This window comes from Stegostoma tigrinum, chromosome 11 (genome assembly GCF_030684315.1).
Source record: "Stegostoma tigrinum isolate sSteTig4 chromosome 11, sSteTig4.hap1, whole genome shotgun sequence".
NCBI lineage: Eukaryota > Metazoa > Chordata > Chondrichthyes > Orectolobiformes > Stegostomatidae > Stegostoma > Stegostoma tigrinum.
This window is the reverse complement of record NC_081364.1, coordinates 58,666,204-58,686,213: the sequence shown is the minus strand read 5'-3', so window position 1 is coordinate 58,686,213 and position 20,010 is coordinate 58,666,204. Positions and strand designations below refer to the sequence as shown.

At 40.6% G+C, this 20,010-nt stretch overlaps 1 protein-coding gene across 2 annotated transcripts in view; it reads right to left on the bottom strand.

Annotated features, from left to right (window-relative positions):
• The window catches only part of sumf1 (sulfatase modifying factor 1), a 175,387-nt gene extending 156,095 nt beyond the window's left edge, over positions 1-19,292 (bottom strand). For both annotated transcript variants that reach the window (XM_059649972.1, XM_059649973.1), the window contains exons 1-3: positions 18,774-19,292; positions 14,253-14,426; positions 2,503-2,577 (exon numbers count right to left, since the gene is read on the bottom strand). In XM_059649972.1, coding sequence (XP_059505955.1) covers positions 2,503-2,577; positions 14,253-14,426; positions 18,774-19,070 — 546 coding nt within the window. In that variant the 5' untranslated portion in view covers positions 19,071-19,292. The remainder of the gene's footprint in view (positions 1-2,502; positions 2,578-14,252; positions 14,427-18,773) is intronic.
• Positions 19,293-20,010: the final 718 nt, after the last annotated feature.

Genomic DNA, 20,010 nt, shown 5'->3' with positions numbered 1-20,010 from the left:
CTGGGTTAACTGATCAGTGAAGCAACTGGTTCTGACAATTGCCACTGGAGGGTACAGAATGAGGTGGATTTGCTGTTCTTGGCTCCAATTGCTCATGCTCCATCACCACTCATGTTCTAGACTCACATTGGCAAATTGGGGCTTCACTGGAACCTTTCTGATGACTATGATCCAAGCGTGCAGTGTTTGCAGAAGTTGCAAGGTGTGTGAGGGAGGGAAGAACTATTTTGGATACATGTAATATGCAGCAGTGTTAACATTGAGAGAGGTGGGCACAATACTGCAGACACCAGAGTCTGACAACAGATGAAACTGGAAACACTCATCATTGGGCAATCTTTGGAGGAAGAGGAAGAAAGGAGCACCTTTCCTCAGGTTCTGACAAAGATGAACTGTCTAATGCTGCCAATGTGCCGCGTTTCTCCAGAATTTTCTGTTTTTATTTCATAATAGCAAGGTGCATCAACAATGATAGGGCTTGGCCTGATTATCATGGAAATTTCCAGAAGTTGCTTTATTCTAAAAAATGGTGGTGATGGCAACATCAGTTGTTGTTGAGGAGAATTGAAACCCAGGTGATTTTGCTGCTCCTGTGCCAGAAGGATGGAAACAGGACACCTTGACTAATAAGCCCAATAGATGCAATAAAAACATTAATTATTCATAACTACTCTCTCTAGGGTCTTGTCGCCAATCCTACAAGAGCTGGGACTAGTCCCATCCTCTACTAACTGCCTACAGGATGACAAGCAAAGCCCCAATTTTTTGATGCAACTCACATTTCCCAAAACTTGCCAAGATAAACACTTGCGTAAAGTGCCTGGGGCACACGTCAGTCTGAAAGATCATCATAGCAGCTGTACAAACATAATGAATCTTCATCCTGTGGGTACTCAGCTCAGACAATCAAAGGAGTGCAATAGTGAGATGAAAAGAAAAATTCTTATCATCCCTATCCACTTCATCAACCAAACATATTAGACCTGAAGCCAATCGTATCTCTCATCCCATAGCACACCCAACCTTGCGATTCGACTTGCCAAGTGATAATTGCCTTATTCTTGCTTGCATATATACTCAGTTAACCACACATAATCATGTATATGTCTTAGTAGCCAATGCCAATATGGCACTTGCAGCAATTATGAAAATGAAAACTCAGATCAAAAGATTGACAAGTTGGCCATACAGACTTGATGTATGTATGACGCATGATGCTATGACTTCACCAAGTTTTGTCTATTATCAACTTTAATGCCATTGAGGTTTAAAGAAAAAACTCATATTTAATTCATTGTAGTCTTTTCCTGGTTCAGACCAGATCCACACATTGATTTCTATACAAAACACAGAAAAATGTGGATGAGTCACAAACTTACTAGAGCACTTTTCCAAGCACTTGTGCTCGGAGGTGTTTACGTCTGAGCCCATGAGTGTTCCTTCAAGAACACCAATTGGCATTTGAAGCCTATAATCCTTATTGAAGTTGCAATCAACTCTATATGGCTTATTAATATCACATGATTTCAACATTCAGCCATATGGTTGCCAACTGGAATGTAATTCACTGCATCACACATGGCAAGACATCAGAGTACAGTAAAATTGGAACGACTCAAAGCATTTATAGAGCTGCAACGTGCTGCTTGAAGCAAACGTCAAGCAGGGTTGACAATTGCATTAGGCACCAAAGGAAAGCGTAGACAACAGATACCACAGGGCAAACTGCTTTTTATGTAAACACAATTGTTCATTTCATTTAATTTATTATAACAAACATTTTTTAAACATGCAACATTGGATCTATTCTTTCAGGAGTCAGTAGAAGTGTTAAAATATCAACAGACTTTTTACGATGCTGTCAACAGACGATAAACAAAGGCTCTTTGATAGACAAGAGTACGGGGATTTGCGAAGGACCTTCAGTAGGTTGTACAGGGCTGCCTACTGGTCATATCTGGTTCTGGTAAAGGAAACTGTTTACATACAGAGTTTACATTCTAAAAGTTTCATAAGTAGGGTCAGATATTTCAGTTGGTTAGCGCATGACGTTTGACATCGAACCCATGCTGTTGCCAATCTCCAGATCAGCTGGTGAAATGCTTGAGACTTGCCTTTTTCTACTCAACCCATTTGGATCAAGTGGCATCACAGAATCCTGATCAACAACCTCTGGGTAATGGGGATATTACATGAGAAGAGGCAGAAAAAGGTTCACAAAGAGTTTAAGTCTCAGCATGAAACTACATTTAAAAACAACAAGAGTCTAAATGGGAAACTTTAATATATAGGTGAATAGACACCCACAGAGAATGCATGTGCATGAGTGCTTTCAAAATTGATGATATATGATATTCCACATGCTTCCACTGACGAGAAACCTGGTTAAATATTTTCACCCGCAGTAAGATAAAACTCGAGAACTTAAGGCACGATTCCATCTCATTGACAACTGGTCACAACCTTTAGTAACGTGCAGGTCAATGTACACATGATACTTACAGCTTGGGTAATGGTGCTCTTCACTTTGTCACTAAGTATCCCCTCAAACACAAAAGAGTCTCCAAATTTTTCTGCCTGATGGGGAAACAAACAATAATTGGTTGTTAACTGCAGCCAAGTTAGGGTCTTGTTTTCTCATTCATTTGCACGCTGGAGTGCTGCTCTGATTGTTTCAAACTTCCAGTTTTGTTTCTGTAAGTCTCAGTCGCATATCGAATACCATATTGAGGTAATTAAAAGATTTGTGCATTTGCTTTCTTCTGTCTATTTGCATGAAGGAGAAACACAGGAGACACTGATTTCATAAGGATTTGAGGAGGTGGATGCTGAAAGGGTGCTTCACCTTCTAGGACAGACTAGATGGAGCGGCACAGTTTAAAAAATGAAAGGGTCTGACAATTGATACAAGTTAAAAGGCAATGCATTCTCAGAAGGTCCTCAGCCTTTGGAATTCTACTTCTAGAGTATAGCGGACGCAGGTCACTGAGCATTGTTAAGGCAGAGGTATATAGATTATTGACGAACGAAAGAGTCAAAGTGTTCTGTGGAGCAGGTTCAGGCTATAATTAGATCAACCATGATGTTATGGAATAGGAGAGCAAGCTGGAGGGACCGAAAAGCCAACTCCTGCTCCTGATTTTTATATTCGTACACCCATTCAACTCCAAAGTTGTCTTCATGCTAATGACTGCACTTCATGCCTGGACATTTCTTCCTCCAACTACTCGCAGATGGAAACAGGGCAGTAGAAATTCCCAACCTGAGTGCTATTCACTGCTTCTAAAGGCAGCTATAATAATGGATCTGCACTGTTGACTCAAGCAGTGCCATTGTTGACAGATGTACAATGTACAGGGAATATTATTTGCAGAGCATTTGTCTGAAAATTATTAGAGCTTTTAGACGCTGTAACATGCAGGGTGAATAAAGGGGATGCCAGTAGATTAGTGCATTTGGATTTCTAAAATGCATTCATTCGAATCATAGAGGTGTACAGTGTGGAAACAGACCTTTCAGTCTAAATCATTCATGCTGACTAGATATCCTCAAGTGCTCTAGTCCCATTTGCCAGTATTGGCCCATATCCCTCTAACTCCTCCCTATTCATATACCCATCCAGATACCTTTCAAGTGTTGTTATTGTACCAGTCTCCTCCAAGGTTCCAAACAACAGGGGCAGCAAATTACTGCAGATGCTGGAATCTGAACTGCAAACAAAAATTGCTGGAGATCACAGTGTGTCAGGCAGCATCTAGCTGAAGCTCTGGTGAAGAGTCACCTAGACTCAAAACTTTCTCTCCATGGATGCTGCCTGACCCGCTGCGATTTCCAGCATTTGTTGTTTTCAGTCCAAACAAGAGGAGACTGAACAAGTTAAGATCATTCAGCATTGTGAGGTGATGTATTAGTACGGAGACCAGGATTGGCTGGTTATCAGGAAACAAATTTGGGATAGACGGGTCACCCTCAAGTGGGCAAACTCTAACAAGTGGAGTGCCACAGGATCAGTGCTGGGGGCTTAACCAATTGCAAACTAATTGAACGGAGGGGTTGACTGCCTGGCCGTCCAATTCACAACGCTTCATGGTTAGGTTAGAAGGCAAGCCGTGCAAGTACAAGTTGTTTGCAAATGGATACAGTTAGGTTGAGAGAGTTGGCAAAAAAAAATTGCAAATGGATTAGAATAAGGTAAAATGAGAATTTGTCCAGTTTGGCAGTAAGAATGGTAAAACAGAACATTACTTAAATAGAGAGACAGCAGAATGCTGCTCCGCAGGAACCCGCATGTTCCCCATGAATCACTAAAAATCAGCACGCAAATACAGCAAGAAATAAACAGCGTGGTGGCCTTTACTGCATGGGGGGTAGGGGAGGACGGTGAGGGCAATGGTGTATAAAATTAGAGTAGCTTTGTTATAACTGTACAGGGCATTAGTGAAACCATAACTAGGGTATTGTGTATAGATGTGGTCACTTGACTAAAAAGGAAAATATACTTGCATAGGAAGCAGTTTAGAGAAGGTGCATTAGGCTGTTTCCTGACATGTTGCCTGATCGGTTAGCATTGGACAGGTCAGACCTATACTTGGACAGAGAAACAAAAATTAATGTTTCAAGCCTAACATGGCTCTCCACAACTGAAGAGGCTAAAAACTGAAGACCTTTCAGTTCTGAAGACTCATACTGACTCAAAACATCAACAGTTCTGCTCTCCACAGATGTGACAAGACTTGAGTAAAAAGCACAAAATACTGAAGAAATTTCAAATTTCCAGTATCTTGCTCATATTGGATCTATGCTTACTGAAGGTGAAAGACAGTAAACAATGTAAACAATTACATTAGGGTAGATGCAGAGAGGATGTTTCCCCTCAGCAGGGAATAAAGAACTAGAGGATACAGTTTAAACGTAAGTGCTTTTGGATTTCCAAAATACATGTGTTAAGGTAGCCACACAAAAGTTGACTGAAGTTAAGAGCATATGGTATTATGCGGATGAATAGATTTGAAAAGGAACAACTTCTTTGAGGATTGCTAATGTTTGAAATTCTATTCCCAGTAACCAGTGGAGAGTAGGCCATTGATTATATTCAAGGCTAAGTAAGACAGATTTTTGATTAACAAGGAAATCGAAGATTATTGTGGGGCAGGGAGGAATGTGACTTAAAGCCACAAGTCAACAATGATTTGTTGAAAAGCTCCTTTTTTCTCAGATTAGCATCCCAATATGTTCAGACATAACATCATACCTTACTGTACAAGTGTAACACTTTATCTTCCTTCTCTATGTGATGATGTTATCATTGTTGCCAAAGACCATATCTTTTTATCTTTGTATTTTTGATTGTGGGCTGAAATGGGGAAAGGACTGGTTTAAAAGCCAAGACAGTTGAAAGATTACTGCATTTTTGAAAAGCAAGTTACTTAGTACACAGAATGATCTATGAATGGAGAGGGATAATGGGAACTGCAGATGCTGGAGAATCTGAAATAACAAAGCGTGGAGCTGGATGAACACAGCAGGCCAAGCAGCATCTTAGGAGTACAAAAGCTGACGTTTCAGGCCTAGACCCTTCATTTTTTTCTGATGAAGGGTCTAGGCCCGAAACATCAGCTTTTGTGCTCCTAAGATGCTGCTTGGCCTGCTGTGTTCATCCAGCTCCACACTTAGTGATCTATGAATGGAGATTTGTCTAGCAACAAGTAGCTGATTGGTCTGTGAAGTGGTGACCTGTTGTCAATAACAAAGATTTGCCTGTCTGCCAACAACTGTAATTCACTCCCATGTTGCTGAACAACTTGTGGATCACAATGTTTGGTCATAAATATTACATTTGATATAATTATCAGGGCAGGTCTTATACAAGTAATGGTAAGGCCTTGGGTAGTATTGTAGAACAGAGAGTTCAAGGGGACTGAGGTACATAATTCTTTGAAGTTTATGTCACATATAGACATTGTGGTTATGAAGGTGTTTAGCATGCTTTCCTTCATTGTTCAGTCCTTTGAATATGAGTTGGGAAGTCATGTTGAGATTGTCCAGAGCATTGGTGAGGCGTTTTCTGGAGTAGTGTGTCCAGTTCTGGTCACCCAATTATAGGAAGGATATTATTAAGCTAGAGAAGGTTCAGAGGAGATTTTACCAGGATGTGGCCAGGTATGGAAGGTTGAAGTTATAATAAATGAAAGGCTGGGACATTTTCCCCTGGACTGTCGGAAGTTGAGGTTTATAAAATCATGAGGGGTATAGGTGTCTTACCCCTTGGATGGGGAGTTTCAAGGCTAGGGGGTGTATTTTTAAGATAAGGGGAGAGAGATTTAAAAAAGGGCATGAAAGACAATTTTTTACAGAGTGTAGCTGGCATATAGAATGAACTTCTGGAGGAGGGATACAGGACATGAGCTTGTAGGTGGGACGAGTTTGGGAGTCTGTTTGGCATGGACTGATTTGATTGAAGGATCTGTTTCTATGCTGTAGGACTTTATGTTTCTAAGTCAACAGACCTCTGGAAGACAGGGTGTTGTTTTTGCTCTGCAGTAGCAAGGACCTCAAGACTGAAGAGAGCTAACGCATTTCCCCTCATCAGTTGATTCTTATCTTTGACTTTCAATTAGTAACTCAGAAACCCTTACAGTCGGGAACCAGTCACACTGTGCCCACTACAAATAAGTGAAAATATCTGGGGAAGGAAGAGCAAGAGCAAAGTTATGATCAATGAAAAGATCATTTCAATAAACTCTGATAAGCATGACCATTGCACTGTCATAGCTTCCCGGGCTTTTCCTCCACCCTTACGTGTGTACGTAAGAGGGGGGTGGGTTGTCAGTGGATTACAGTTTTAATGAATTATATAAAGGATTTTTCATGAACATTTCTGTAGTTACTCTATTCATTTGTAAACTGTTATTCTTGTTAAGTATAGAGACTTGGTTCACGCTCTGTTCATCTGGTTCTAAAAGATGGGTAATTTGGGGAATTCTGCCAATGTTTTAAAATGTTTAACATTTTGTAACAATTCTGGAAGTAGCTGCTCTTGATTTCCAGCCTGCTACTCAAGTGAGGCACAACAGACATTAGAATGGGACACTTTCAGCTGCTGTAACTGCAGTCGAACATACAATGGGGTTTAGCAGAGGTCAGTACGCTGATGGTCACATGGAAAAAAAACAGGAGATATTGTATTGTGTGAAGAAAGCAAAGAGTTACAAAATGCTGCTTCAGAGGACAAGGGGGGTGGATTTGCAAGTGACTGTGTGATAAGTGGAGCTTTAAACAATGTAGAGAGAATCAACTACAGAATATGAACAGCAAAAGAGACAAAGTACAATCAATGGTCCATGGGAAGGTCTGGTTAAAGTGTTATTATTTTCAAAGAGAGATGTATGGAAATTTGTTTTGAACTCACCATTGTGCCTATGATAGGCAAGGGCTGTTCATGTGAAGCTTTTCAATAGAAAAGCCCCAAAGAATGACAAGCAAGAAACCCAAGTAGCTGGTGGGTATGACTGTACCATAGTGGAGAGGTTACCAACAAACCAATAGGATCATATTGTCAGCTGAAGGTGGCCCTCCAGAGTTCACACAAGCTGATCTCAAACAAAATGGATAGTCTTTTTAAAAAAATTCATTCATGGTGCTGGGCCAGGATTTATTGCCAGTCCCTCGTTACCCTTGGGAAGATGGTAGTGAGACTTCTTGAACTGCTGCAGTCCATGTGTTGTAGGTGGACCCATAATACCCTTGCACCAGATTATGCCAAACTATAATCCAATCATACGTAATCGAATGCCATCGCAATAACAACCAAAACAGAAGCCCCCTCATCCTCATGTACCACCCCACCAACCTCCGGATCCAACGCATCATCTTCCAACATTTCCGCCATTTGCAATCCTACCCCACCACCAAAAACATTTTTCCCTCCCCACCCTTATCTGCTTTCCAGAGGGACCACTCTCTCCGTGACTCCCTTGTCCACTCCACACTCCCCTCCACCCCCACCTCATCCGACAGTTTTCCCTGCAACCACAGGTGCTACACCTGCCCTTACACCTCCCCCCTCACCCCCATCCTAGGCCCCAAGAAGGCTTTCCACATCAAACAGATGTTCACCTGCACATCTGCTAATGTGGTATACTGCATCTGCTGTACCCGTTGTGGCATCCGCTACCTCCCCTCTGATGCTGCTTGGCCTGTTGAGTTCATCCAGCTTTACACCTGGTTATCTCAGATTCTTCAGTATCTACAATTCCTACTATCTCTCACCAGCCTGGATGGGTTTGGCCGGCTCTCTCAGACCAGGATTTCTAACCTTTTTTTAAGCTTTTAGATTTAGCAGTTGATGTTGTTGACTGAAGCAGAAGAAGCTACTTTTCCCTCTCAACTACAGTCAAAAGCTGGATGTTCTCTTCCTGGGCTGCTGGATTGTATTTGAGACAAAATCTCTTTTCTGAACTATGTCAAAGGGTGTGTTTATGGGCTGTTACAATGGGCTGCTGGAATAATTAATTAGTAATCGGTACTGTATCTATTGTTCTGTTAAGTTGCCAATTGAGTTAAATTATTCTAAGTTCTTTGCTTTGCTGTATTTTAACTCTAGCTTTTGAATATAATGCACTTTACTTAATGTCAAGCAGTTTGACCAGTCGAATTACATCTGATACTGAACACTTTACATTTGCCTTGAAAATAAGAAAAATTAGGACCCAGGCTACCTTCCTAAAATATTTTAAGGGGGTCTGGTCCTGTCCGTAACACATGGCACTCTCTTACAGAAATCAGTCTGGATAAGAACAATAACCATCATTATTATAGGAGGGAGGCAATTGTCATAATAAATATGGAACAGCATGGAAATCTTCCCAAAATAATCACAGAGTAGAGAATTTCATAGATTATTAACATTGTTTAATGTGTGGGCTACAAAGATGGCACCATATAGCGATCTGCATAAATGTATTATCACAGGAGATCAGGAAGCTGCTTCTTTAATATTAAAAAAACTACTATCTTTCTAAGCAGTCTTGATTTATTTGCAGAACTGTATTTCAGGCTTAACAAGTGCACAATTCATTTTTACTTAATCTTCCTCAAGACTTTTTTTCAACTCACTTGTAGCATGTTGACATGCATGACAGGAATATACAGTAACAATTAAAACAGTATAAGAGAATCAAAATAACTGCGGATGCAGGAAATCAGAAAAAAAAAGAAGAAATTGCTGGGAACACTCAGCAGGTCTGACAGTATCTGTGGAGAGAAATCAAAATTAATGTTAACTTGACAATAGAGATAAACAAATGAAACAGTTAGTTTAGTATACTGCTTTGACTAACTTCAAACATTCATTTTTATCAAAGGCCATAGCTGAGCTGCCAACATTAAGACAATGTTATGAATGAGATTTATGCGATCAGAGAGAACACAATAGCATAAGACATGCTATCACTGTTATGTGTCTTTTGAGAAGCTCATTGTGTTTATTATTTCTGGCAAACTGCAAACACTACATAAAATTCACGTACCACAGAAACATGAAAACGTCACATTTGCAGTTCTATGGACAAGAGGTCATTCGCATCTGCATTTTGTGGGATGACCTGAAGCTGTGAAGGACATAGCAAGGAAGTGGTGGTGTATTGGCTATGTCACTAGATTAGTCATCCCAAATCCCAAGCTAAGTTTCTGAGGATGTAGGTTTGAAACCCTCCCTGGCAAAGAGTGAAATTTGCATTCAGTAAAAATAAAGCGGGTTGGAATTAAAAATAAAACTAGTCTATAGAAAACATGTCTATTGCTGTAAAATCTCATCTGGGTCACTAATGCGCTTTTGGTAAGGAAATCACCTATCCTGGCCTGGCCTGGCTCACCCGTGACTCCAGATCCAGTGCAATGTGATTGACTCTTTGCTGTTTGGGTTGGGCACCCCATAAATTATCTTTTTTTTTAAAATGCCAAGGGATAATGGAAAAGGAAAAAGTCGAGGCTCTTCAGTTATATTTATTTTGAAACAATAATGTGTTGCTTATTGAGCGATTAAGTATTTGACTTGGGAACATGCTAAGATACAACAGAATGAATCAAAGTTCATAACTTGCTCAAGGTATGACAGAATACTGGGATAAGCAACTGGCCTATGAGCAACTACCAAACATCTCACTATCTTGCAATTTGTGCTCTTCAGTCCATCAGATTTCAATTTTATTTGAAAAGCCAGCTACATTCTCCATTCTGACCACTCTGCTTCCCACTCTGCACTGCCTTGTTGTAACTCATTCCCCAAACACACACTGTCTCCTCAGTTCCCTCAGGCTGTTTTCCTCAACCAAATGTCCAATATTTTGTAGCCAATGTTTAACTCATGATCGGAAAGTTAGTAATCTCCGGAACAGAGGCACAAAGTCAAAACAAAACAGCCCAAACGTAGTCTAATGGACCGTTCAAGTAGTGGGAGTTTAGGTCATGCCCAACACATTATTGCTTCAAAATAAATATAATTGAAGAGCCTTGACTTTTTTCCTTTTCCATTATCCCTTTGCATTTTAAAAAAAAGATAATTTATGGGGTGCCCAACCCAAACAGCAAAGAGTCAATCACATTGCACTGGGTCTGGAGTTCCACGTGGGCCAGGCTAGGCCAGGATAGTTGATTTCCTTACCTAAAGCACATTAGTGACCCAGATGAGATTTTGCAACAATAGACATGTTTGCTATAAGACTAGTTTTATTTTTAATTCCAACCCGCTTTATTTTTACTGAATACAAATTTCACTCTTTGCCAGGGAGGGTTTCAAACCTACATCCTCAGAAACTTAGCTTGGGATTCTGGATGACTAATCTAGTGACATAGCCAATACACCACCACTTCCTTGCTATGTCCTTCATAGCGTCAGGTCATCCCACAAAATGCAGATGTGAATGCTGCAACATATTCCCACAGCAAGGAGATAAATAACCAGATAGTCTTTTTCAAAAATGATGTGAAATAGGTGTCCCTGGCAAAGCCTGGCGTATGTTGCCCATCCTTCTAATTGCTCTTGAATGAGTAGCTTACTATGGAATTTCAGAGGGTAACCACATTAGGCGAGACCAAGTAAACATGGTAGATTTCCTTTCCACTCAGCGCATTAGTGAAAATGATAGGCTTTTACAACCATCAATAATGGTCACCCTTCAGGTAGTTTATTATTCAACGTTTTTCTCAAAATTGAAAATTCACCACCTGCCATGGTGGGATTTAAACTCTTGTCCGCAGAACTTTAGCCTCAGGCTCTGAATTAGAGGCTGAGAGATGTTAGCAGTATGCCATTGACTGTCGTCCAAGGCAGCAGCAAAATTCCTTCTCCTCTGCCTTCTTCAAACAGTGCCATTTGGCTATCCATCTGAATGAACGGAGTGGGTTTGGAATACACATTCCAAAAAAAAAAGGCACGGCAGAGACAGCTTAAGGTTGTAGCAGGTTGGATCTGCACCACAAGTAAACCACAAGAGACCAGAGGAAGTTGCAGTGCGCCCAGGCTGCCAGTAAAAATTTGCAAGAGAATGAAGACATTCAAAATAAATGTTGAGCATAGGGAATAAACAATCAACACAGCTAAGTGAGGAAGTGAGTATCAAGTCAACATGGTGAAGGATTTCAGCAATCCACTGAAGGAAAGCCAAAAAGGTACCCTGGACAAAATTGGGTCACAAGGAGATGATGGCACTTTAGATGATTTTAGGTCAAGTGGAGATGAAGTGCAGACAGAAGAGAGTAGATACGGTTGTGGATGCTGATTTTGAAACACAGTTTTAAGGTCAACAGCCCGGACCAGTGACAGGGATGCACTGGGTTGTTTGATTGGGATCAACATCCACTGCTTCACACTTCCCAATATTCAGGCCAAGTGAGTCGGGGTCATCATTGAAAATCTCCAGCAAATTCCTGACAGGAAGCTTGACAGCACCAAGGTGCTGTGGAGATCAGGCTCCTCCAAATGGTGCTCATCACCACACCAAAGGAAACCACTCATGGGCAACATGTAGATTAAGAAGAGAAGAGGGGCAGGCCCTGTGTGGAGCAGATGGCATAATAACTGCAGGAGAAGTCGTTTCTGCATGCGGGTAAGGAGAGTAGAGTGCACGGTGGACTAAGCCAGTGAAGGGAATAAGGGCCAAGTGAGCAGACCAGAAAATGAATCTAGGCAGCCTGGGAGATGACAGTAAAGTGATGACAACATACTGGGGTAGCTGCATGATAGGCAAAGTAGCAGTTTGAAAGCAACAGTTGCATGACACAAACTTTTGGCAGCTTGCAATCCAGAGAAACCCAACAGACCTCTAGGAATTGAAATTCAGTTGCCAACAGACTGCCCAATATAAAAGTAATCGAACAAAGCATGCAATTAAAGAAACCAAACAATACACCAAATCAAAACATTAGGAATCTCTTGGACCCCCACATAAAAACAAAAAAAGCCATTCAACATCTTCAAAAAAAAAATTAGCTTGGCACATCAAGTGCAGAACCAGAGGAGCAAAAAACAATTTTGACGGGGACAGACCTCTCAAATTTAACATTAGTGGTCGTTGAAGAAGTAAAGCTGTTAGCACTTCAGTGAGCGATTCTATGGATTTTCAGCAGGTCCTTACAATTATGAGGCATTCTGCTTCAGAAGGTGATTAACTCTGATTTAAATTGCTTACGTAGGCCAGAAATACATGCATTAATCTAGTTTCTAAAGAAATGAACCGCCATTAGATAGACATATTTCAGCATTGTTCCTTGGGTAACCAAGTCAGAGTGGCACAACAATTGGGAGGAGCTTAGAGGCGGTGCTGCTCCCTTCAGGAGGCACAGGTTTATGGGGTGCTTTAGAAACATGCTGGCAAAAACAGCTACAATGCATCCTGTAGGTAAAGCACACTTCGGTAGAAAACGAATGCTTATAAAGACAGTGAATGGGTTTCAAATTCTTGCTGCACTATTCCAGTCACAGTCTTGTAAAGGATTGATAGCTTATGCTTATTTTACTGTATAAATTTAGTAGACGATTCATTCTTCAGCCAAATTTGCACAGGACGTGAAGCCACTGGAAGACTTGGATTATTCATGCCATAATTGGCAAAATCTTTCAGGTCACTTGGAAACAATGGCAGCAACGTTTGGAAACACATTGGTTTTATAAGGACATGTATAAATATGGCACTTGGTGATATGGGTACTGAAAAATGGCAAAGATCAGGCTATTCTAATCATTCATTCTAACGCGCTCCTTCGGCCTGCAGGCAGCTGAAGTGTGAGGAATTGATTTACTCTGTAAAACCCTGATGGGCGCTGCATTTCAAAGCTATCAGATGTAGCCTTTGCCAAACAGCAAGGCTTGCAAATTTGATAAGGTGAGAACATCCTTTCTCCTCATCATTACCATTTTCAAGCACGCCAAGGAATGGAAACCTTTTGCTGTATGGAGTGGTTTACCTTAATCTGTTATTTATTAACTAGCTCAGTATTCAAATCAATCTAGGGCCTCATCCCATCCTGTTTCTCTAAGTTCCTATAGCTATGCAACAAGCTCGGTCGGTCGACGAGAGTTTCCTATCATCGGGCAATTTTTAGCATGTTATGCCCTAGCGTTCTTTGTCTGTTCTGTTCAGCTATTTTGTATACCTGTGTTTTGTCGACTGGAGGTTTGTACTCCAAGCTGTGGAGCAGTCCCTGGTTTTGGAGGCATTCGTGGAGCAAGTGAAGTTGTTCACGGGTTGAGCTCAATCGGTCGGCGAAGGTTTCCCATTGTCGGGCAACCAGCAGACACACAAAATAGTAGAGCAGGTTGGAGGCAGAATACTAGGGCACAATGCATACAACAAGCTTCCCTTCCCCAAAGACTCCATTCTTCCAACTACATCCTTGGGTTTCTGCTACCAAAACTGTGACAATTTTGTTTCAGTTCCTGTTCTCTACAGTTCCCTCCATAATCACTTTCTCTCCTCTAGAAGTTCTCTTTTCTGGGAAGGTAAGCAATTAATCTCACCTCCTAACCTCAGGTTCTTTAAATTGACATCCATTGATTTTTTTTGTTAAGCAACGTTAGGCATTTAGTTTGAATCTTAAATGCAAGTTATTGCCTATTGGGTGTAAATGGATTACATCCTAGTTCAGGGAAGATATTTTAATTAAACACAGTAAGAAACACACTGGAAGGATGCAAGTTATTTTTGCTCCAAAATACAATGATAAAGGAACTCTAGAAAACTTGAAGAGCTTCATACCTCTGTGGTGTAGTCTGTAGCTTTAACGAATCTGTCAAATTCGGCATTGGTGACTTCGTACATATCCATGTAGAACTGCTTAACATGAACTTTTCTTGCTGGGCCCTCTCCATCCTGAGGTAATGCTGGGTCATCAGTTCCCATGGTAAACACTCCACCTGGTATCAGCACCATCTTACATAGAGACAATACATTGATAATGGTGATCAATCGTTAGATCTCATTCTGATTAATATAGAAAAATGTTGTCAATCATACTAGTGATGATTTCTATTGGAAGGCTGTTGTTAAACTTAAAAGGGTGCAGAAAAGATTTACAAGGATGTTGCAGGGCTGGAGGGTTTGAGCTTTAGGAAGAGACTGAATAGGCTGGTGCTATTTTCCCCTGGATCACAGGAGGTGGACCTTATTGAGGTTTATAAAAATTGCGACTGGCATGGATAGGGTAAATAGTCAAGAATCTTTTTCCTAAATTAGGGGGTGGGGGTCCAAAACTAGGGGATATATGGTTAAGGTGAGAGGGCAAAGATTTGAAAAGGGCCCAAGGGATAATTTTTTTCCATGCAGAGGATGTTGTGTGTATGGAACACGCTGCCAGAGGAAGTGGTGGAGGCGGGTACAACTACAACACTTAAAAAGGCTGGATGAGCATATGAATAGGAAAGATTTAGAGGAATATGGGCCAAATGCTAGCAAATGGGACTAGATCAATTTAGGATATCTAGCCAATACAGACGAGAGGGACCGTAGGGTCAGTTTCTGTGCTGTACGACACTATGACTCTAATTGGTTGCCAAAGCATAGCCATCTTTATTAAAAGCAAGAAAATCATATGATCAAGGATTTCATACCAGTAGATACAATTGATTTGCAATGCAGATCTTGCATCTTTTACTTAACTGGGGAAGTCGCTGATGCACAATATCATGCAAGGTGCTATTGATTCCATTAAGGTTTCAGCCAACAGCTTTGACATGCATCGTGGAATAATTATGAAAAGAATGCAAAGCAAGATGCACTGAAAATTAAATAGTGGAAAACATTCCCTTTAAGTGTCGAGAATTATTGTGGGTAACTACACATTCTGGTCATGCCGTTTGGAATAAAGTAATAAACTTCAAAATGTTGGTGCTGAAAACAGCCTTAAATTGAAGAATTGATTCCATCAAGTAAATGATACATGATACTGAGCAATTATGTAGAAAAGTAGCTTAGGCACATCGTGACAGGCTCCAGGAATCATTAGCATGCAATTCTACAAGTGTGCCAACATGAGAAAGTAACTTTGCCAGTGAAAAGATGACACTTTCTATATTATAGCACAGAAACCCAAAACGCAGTTGTAAGCCCAGTATAGGTCATGTCATTTCCTTCCAGTTTTTTGACAGTCATAGCTAAAATGGAATAAAAGAATAGTCAAGATCTAGACATCCAAACTGTCAGGCTCAAAAAAAAACATGACTAAGGACAAAATTGATTTTTGTCAAGGAATCATTCAAAATTCTGGAGAGTACATCTCCTTGAACTTAGAAATTGAGGAGTATTCCAAACAATAACTACTTCTCCTGTAATACCTGATATTGATCAAAGTGAATAGGATATTAGGGCTACATGGACAATATTATTTCTTCTCAAATTTCAGACAAACATTTCTCCTCTGTATGCACATCTTTATAGGTCCTGGAGATCCACCCTGTTAGTGAAGACTGATCTGAGATCTTCTCCTCTGTGCTACTGTGCAATCAGCCATTCTACATTAAATATCTTCAGCTGCATTACACACAAAACATCCAGTCAATTTTCCATGCTTCTTTTGAAAAAGAAAACCTACAATGTTTCTTAACCCTGTGGATGGCAATGAATGAATTTCACATCACCTTCTATGCAGTTCTTTTGTGTCATGGGGGAACAGTTTGTTTGACATGACTCAACTAATACCGCATTTTTCCTCCACAAATGGAAACCAGAGTTCCATCCAAGAAAAAACATACAAACAGTGAAATTTCACAGGTATATAGAGGTTTATAAAATCACAGGGGAGCATGAATGGGGTGAATAGCTAACGTCTATCTCCCAGGGTTTGGGAGTCCAAAATTAGAAGGCATAGGTTTAAGGAGAGAGGGGAAAGATTTAAAAAGGACCTAAAGGACAACTTTTTCCACACAAACTTGATGCACGTACGGAATGAACTCCAAAGGAAGTGGTGGAGGCTGATACAATTACAACATTGAAAAGGTATCTGGATGAGCTCATGAATAGGATGGGTTTTGGAGTAGATTTGTAGCTCAGGTTGTGGGTGTTATGGTTGGTTGGCTCGCCAAGCTGGTTTGTTGTTCTGCAGAGGTTTCGTTACCGTGCTGGGTAATGTCATCAGTGCAGCATCCAATGAAGCGCCGTTGCGTTTTCCTGCCTGGTTTTTAAACTCCGGTGTCTGTTGAGCTGGATTACCTCACTTCGGGTTTTCTGAGTATATGGGGTCGAGTTCTATGTGTTTGTTGATGGTTTTCTTCATGGAGTACCAGGCTTCGAAGAATTTCCGTACCTGTCTCTGCTTTGCTTGTCCCAAGATCCCATTGAAACGTCTGGGGAACAACGACGAACCAGTTTGGCGAGCCAACCAACCACAATTGGATGGGTTTAGAGGAGAATGGGGCCAAATGGGACTGGATTTATTTAGGATATTTGTTCGGTGTGAATGACTTGGACCGAAAGGTCTGTTTCTGTGCTGTACAACTCAATGATTCTAAGCCTCAAGTTGAAGTGGCGGTGGGAACATCCAATTCCCAGATCAGGTGCAGCTGCTAATGACTATCAATATCCTTTGTATAAAACCTTGAGTCATTAACAGCACTTTTGTCCCAGACAGAGTCAGAAAGCCATAGAATCAACTACCTAGAGACTTGAGCTAATTAGTTCAATGAGACACTTCAGTACAACATTGGGTCAGACATCATATTACCATTTGAAAGGATGTCAAAGTCTGTATCCTTAGGTGGAAATGGAACATTATGTGGCACTCTTTGAAAGAAACAGGAGTGTGGAGTTCTCCCAGTACCGCGGCCAATCTCATAAAACTTGCCCAATTACTTGATAGTACATCCTGTGGTTAATTTTTGGTCCCAGTTTTGTCCAATGAACATTTAAAAAAAAGACATTTGATACATGTTTGAAAAACAAAAACTCTAAAAGCACAGAGTGAGATCTGGTTGCATCTAAGTGAAAAGCTCTTTCAAAGAGCTGGTCTCAGCAAAAATCTGGCAAATAGCCTCCTTTTATCCTATTTATCTGTTATGACTGTTGAGAAAATGAGGAATTAAGTAACCTAGATATTTTGGAAAAACCTAGGGGTGCTAATTCACATTAAATTAATAAAAATTAAACTCTTATGGAAAAGACAAACGTCACCAACCAGACACTTTCAGTAGTTGCATTTTTATTTCTTCTTTCATGGAATGTGGATGTTAATAGCTAGACCAGTATTTATTGCCTATCTCTGCCACAGCCTTAAACCAATGCAGTCCTTGACATGTAGGGACACCCACAGTGTTGTGAGCTAAGAAATTTCAAGATTTTGATACAGCAAGTGAAGGAATGATGGCATAGTTTGGATGGGATGTACCTTGGAGGGAAAGCTGCATTGTTGTGGTGTTCGGTGCACCTGTTGTCCTTGTCATTTTCAAGGAAGAAGTCACTGATTTAGAAGATCCTGTTGAAGGAATCTTGAGTTGTGTTGTATATATTGTTATTCTGGCTCAGCAGAGATGGATAGGTCTTCAGTAATTTAGCTGGCAACTAATTATTACATATAAATGGTCAACTATTGGCAATTTTACAGAGATATGGTTAAGTCTGTCTAAACCCACTGAACTCTGTCTTGTTCTCTTACATCATCACAGAGATGCTATTCACACTGTACCAGACACGAACCTGATCAAATTTTCATACAAGTTGCTGCAAAACATTTTGTTGAGGGTGCACACTGCTGCAACTGTCAGTGATTGAGAGTGTGGAGCTTTGAGATATTTTCAGGTTAGGTGCCAGTCAAATGTGCTTTATGCTGGAGAATATCAAGTTTGCCTTGTTGAAGTTTCATTCGTTTAATTAGGTGGATTGTATTCCACGCTCCTTACTTGTATATGCACAGTGGACAGGCTTTGGAAAATTAGGAGTTACTCACCACAGGATTCCCAATCTCTGTCTATCCTTGCAGCCACGGTATTTAATTAAACTTCCCGAGAGCACAACGACATTTCAGACGTACTTTTGGTGTGTAAAGGGCTCTGGGGCAGGAGATCGTGTAAGCTGTATGGGTTTATTTCACTTTATCAATACCCATATTAAAAAAGGTGTCTAGATACTGTAATTAACATTGTCCACAAGTTACAAGCACCCTTTTAGATCACAGCCCGTAGATGCGCTGCATCAATACCGTATTTTTGGTGCTAGCGAAACCGTGAAAAGTAACACTGCAGGTAGTTACGCCAGTCCGGTTACATTAAGTTAGACTGACTAGGACTCTACCTGATTAGTGCGCCTTTCCAAGTCTGGCCTGTAGTCTTCTGTGATCTCTTGGCCTACAACATTAGCCTCCTTAGAGTATTTGGCAGCTGCCTGTTTCGCTAATGAGATAGCGTCATGTGGAGTATCAGGGAAATCGCCAGCAACTTCCCGACGACTAGTGCAGCCGCAACCAGAATCTTGGGGTGACGGGCTTGTTGCAAATACTGGACTCACACTGATTAAAAGGACAAACAGCGTGAGGCTGAAATAGACAACTAAACATCTCCCGCACAAACTCCTCAGCCTGGACAGCGCCATGTTGAGGGTGGGGGGCTATGAATCATGTGATCAATCAGCTGACCATCGGCACTTGGCAGACGATTCGAGGCCACGTGACTCAGCATCCGCTCCACGTGCTTCTTCCAACGTACCAAGCTCCTGCAACCATTTACTTTCCTTGTTTTTGCAAGTTTTAATGAAAACAAACAGCCACTGGTTTATGTGAATTACACAAAAATATGGCTGACGTTCACTTCTCTTCCGGTGTGTAATGGCACATGATACAATCTAACCAATCAAAGCGCTGACTTTAGGAACTGACGACGAGCTAGGGATACACAAGAAGATCACCAAGTCCACTCTTCCTCCTCACACAGCCCCACAACGTTGGAGGACTTCAACGTGAGCTGTGGATAAGCTCCAGCTTTGACATCTTTGTGGATACAGTGGTGTTATTTTGCTCTTTTGTTAAAGGTTAGTTTTTTTTTCAGTAGCAGAATGTGTACTGTTAGCTCAGTTTTGTAACAATCAATGATTAATAGCATTATATATTGCGTTCCGATTTTTAATATAATTTGAGTGAAGAGAATTTTTAAAATATTTTTACTTAAAATATATACAGGGGCTGTTAATTGCTGCTAAACGCTGTATCAACATTTTGATTGCAATAATTGCATTAATAAATTTAGTAAGTTTGCATTTCTTTAGTTTTTTTATTTTCAATTAAATTGCTATTAGACTTTAAGTGTGCAAATATATTTGAACATGTATAATCGTGCTACAGAAAATGGATCTACACCAGAATCTATAATTTCTGATTGTAGAATTCACATGATTCTGATTTGTAACGAGAGAAACTTTTAAGATTGAGTTTCAGAGCTTATCAATGCAAAGATGGAAAGACAACGTTCTAGTCAAGGCATTGATATTTCTGAATGCATGTAATGATATGTACTTTCTCAATAAATATATAGCTTGG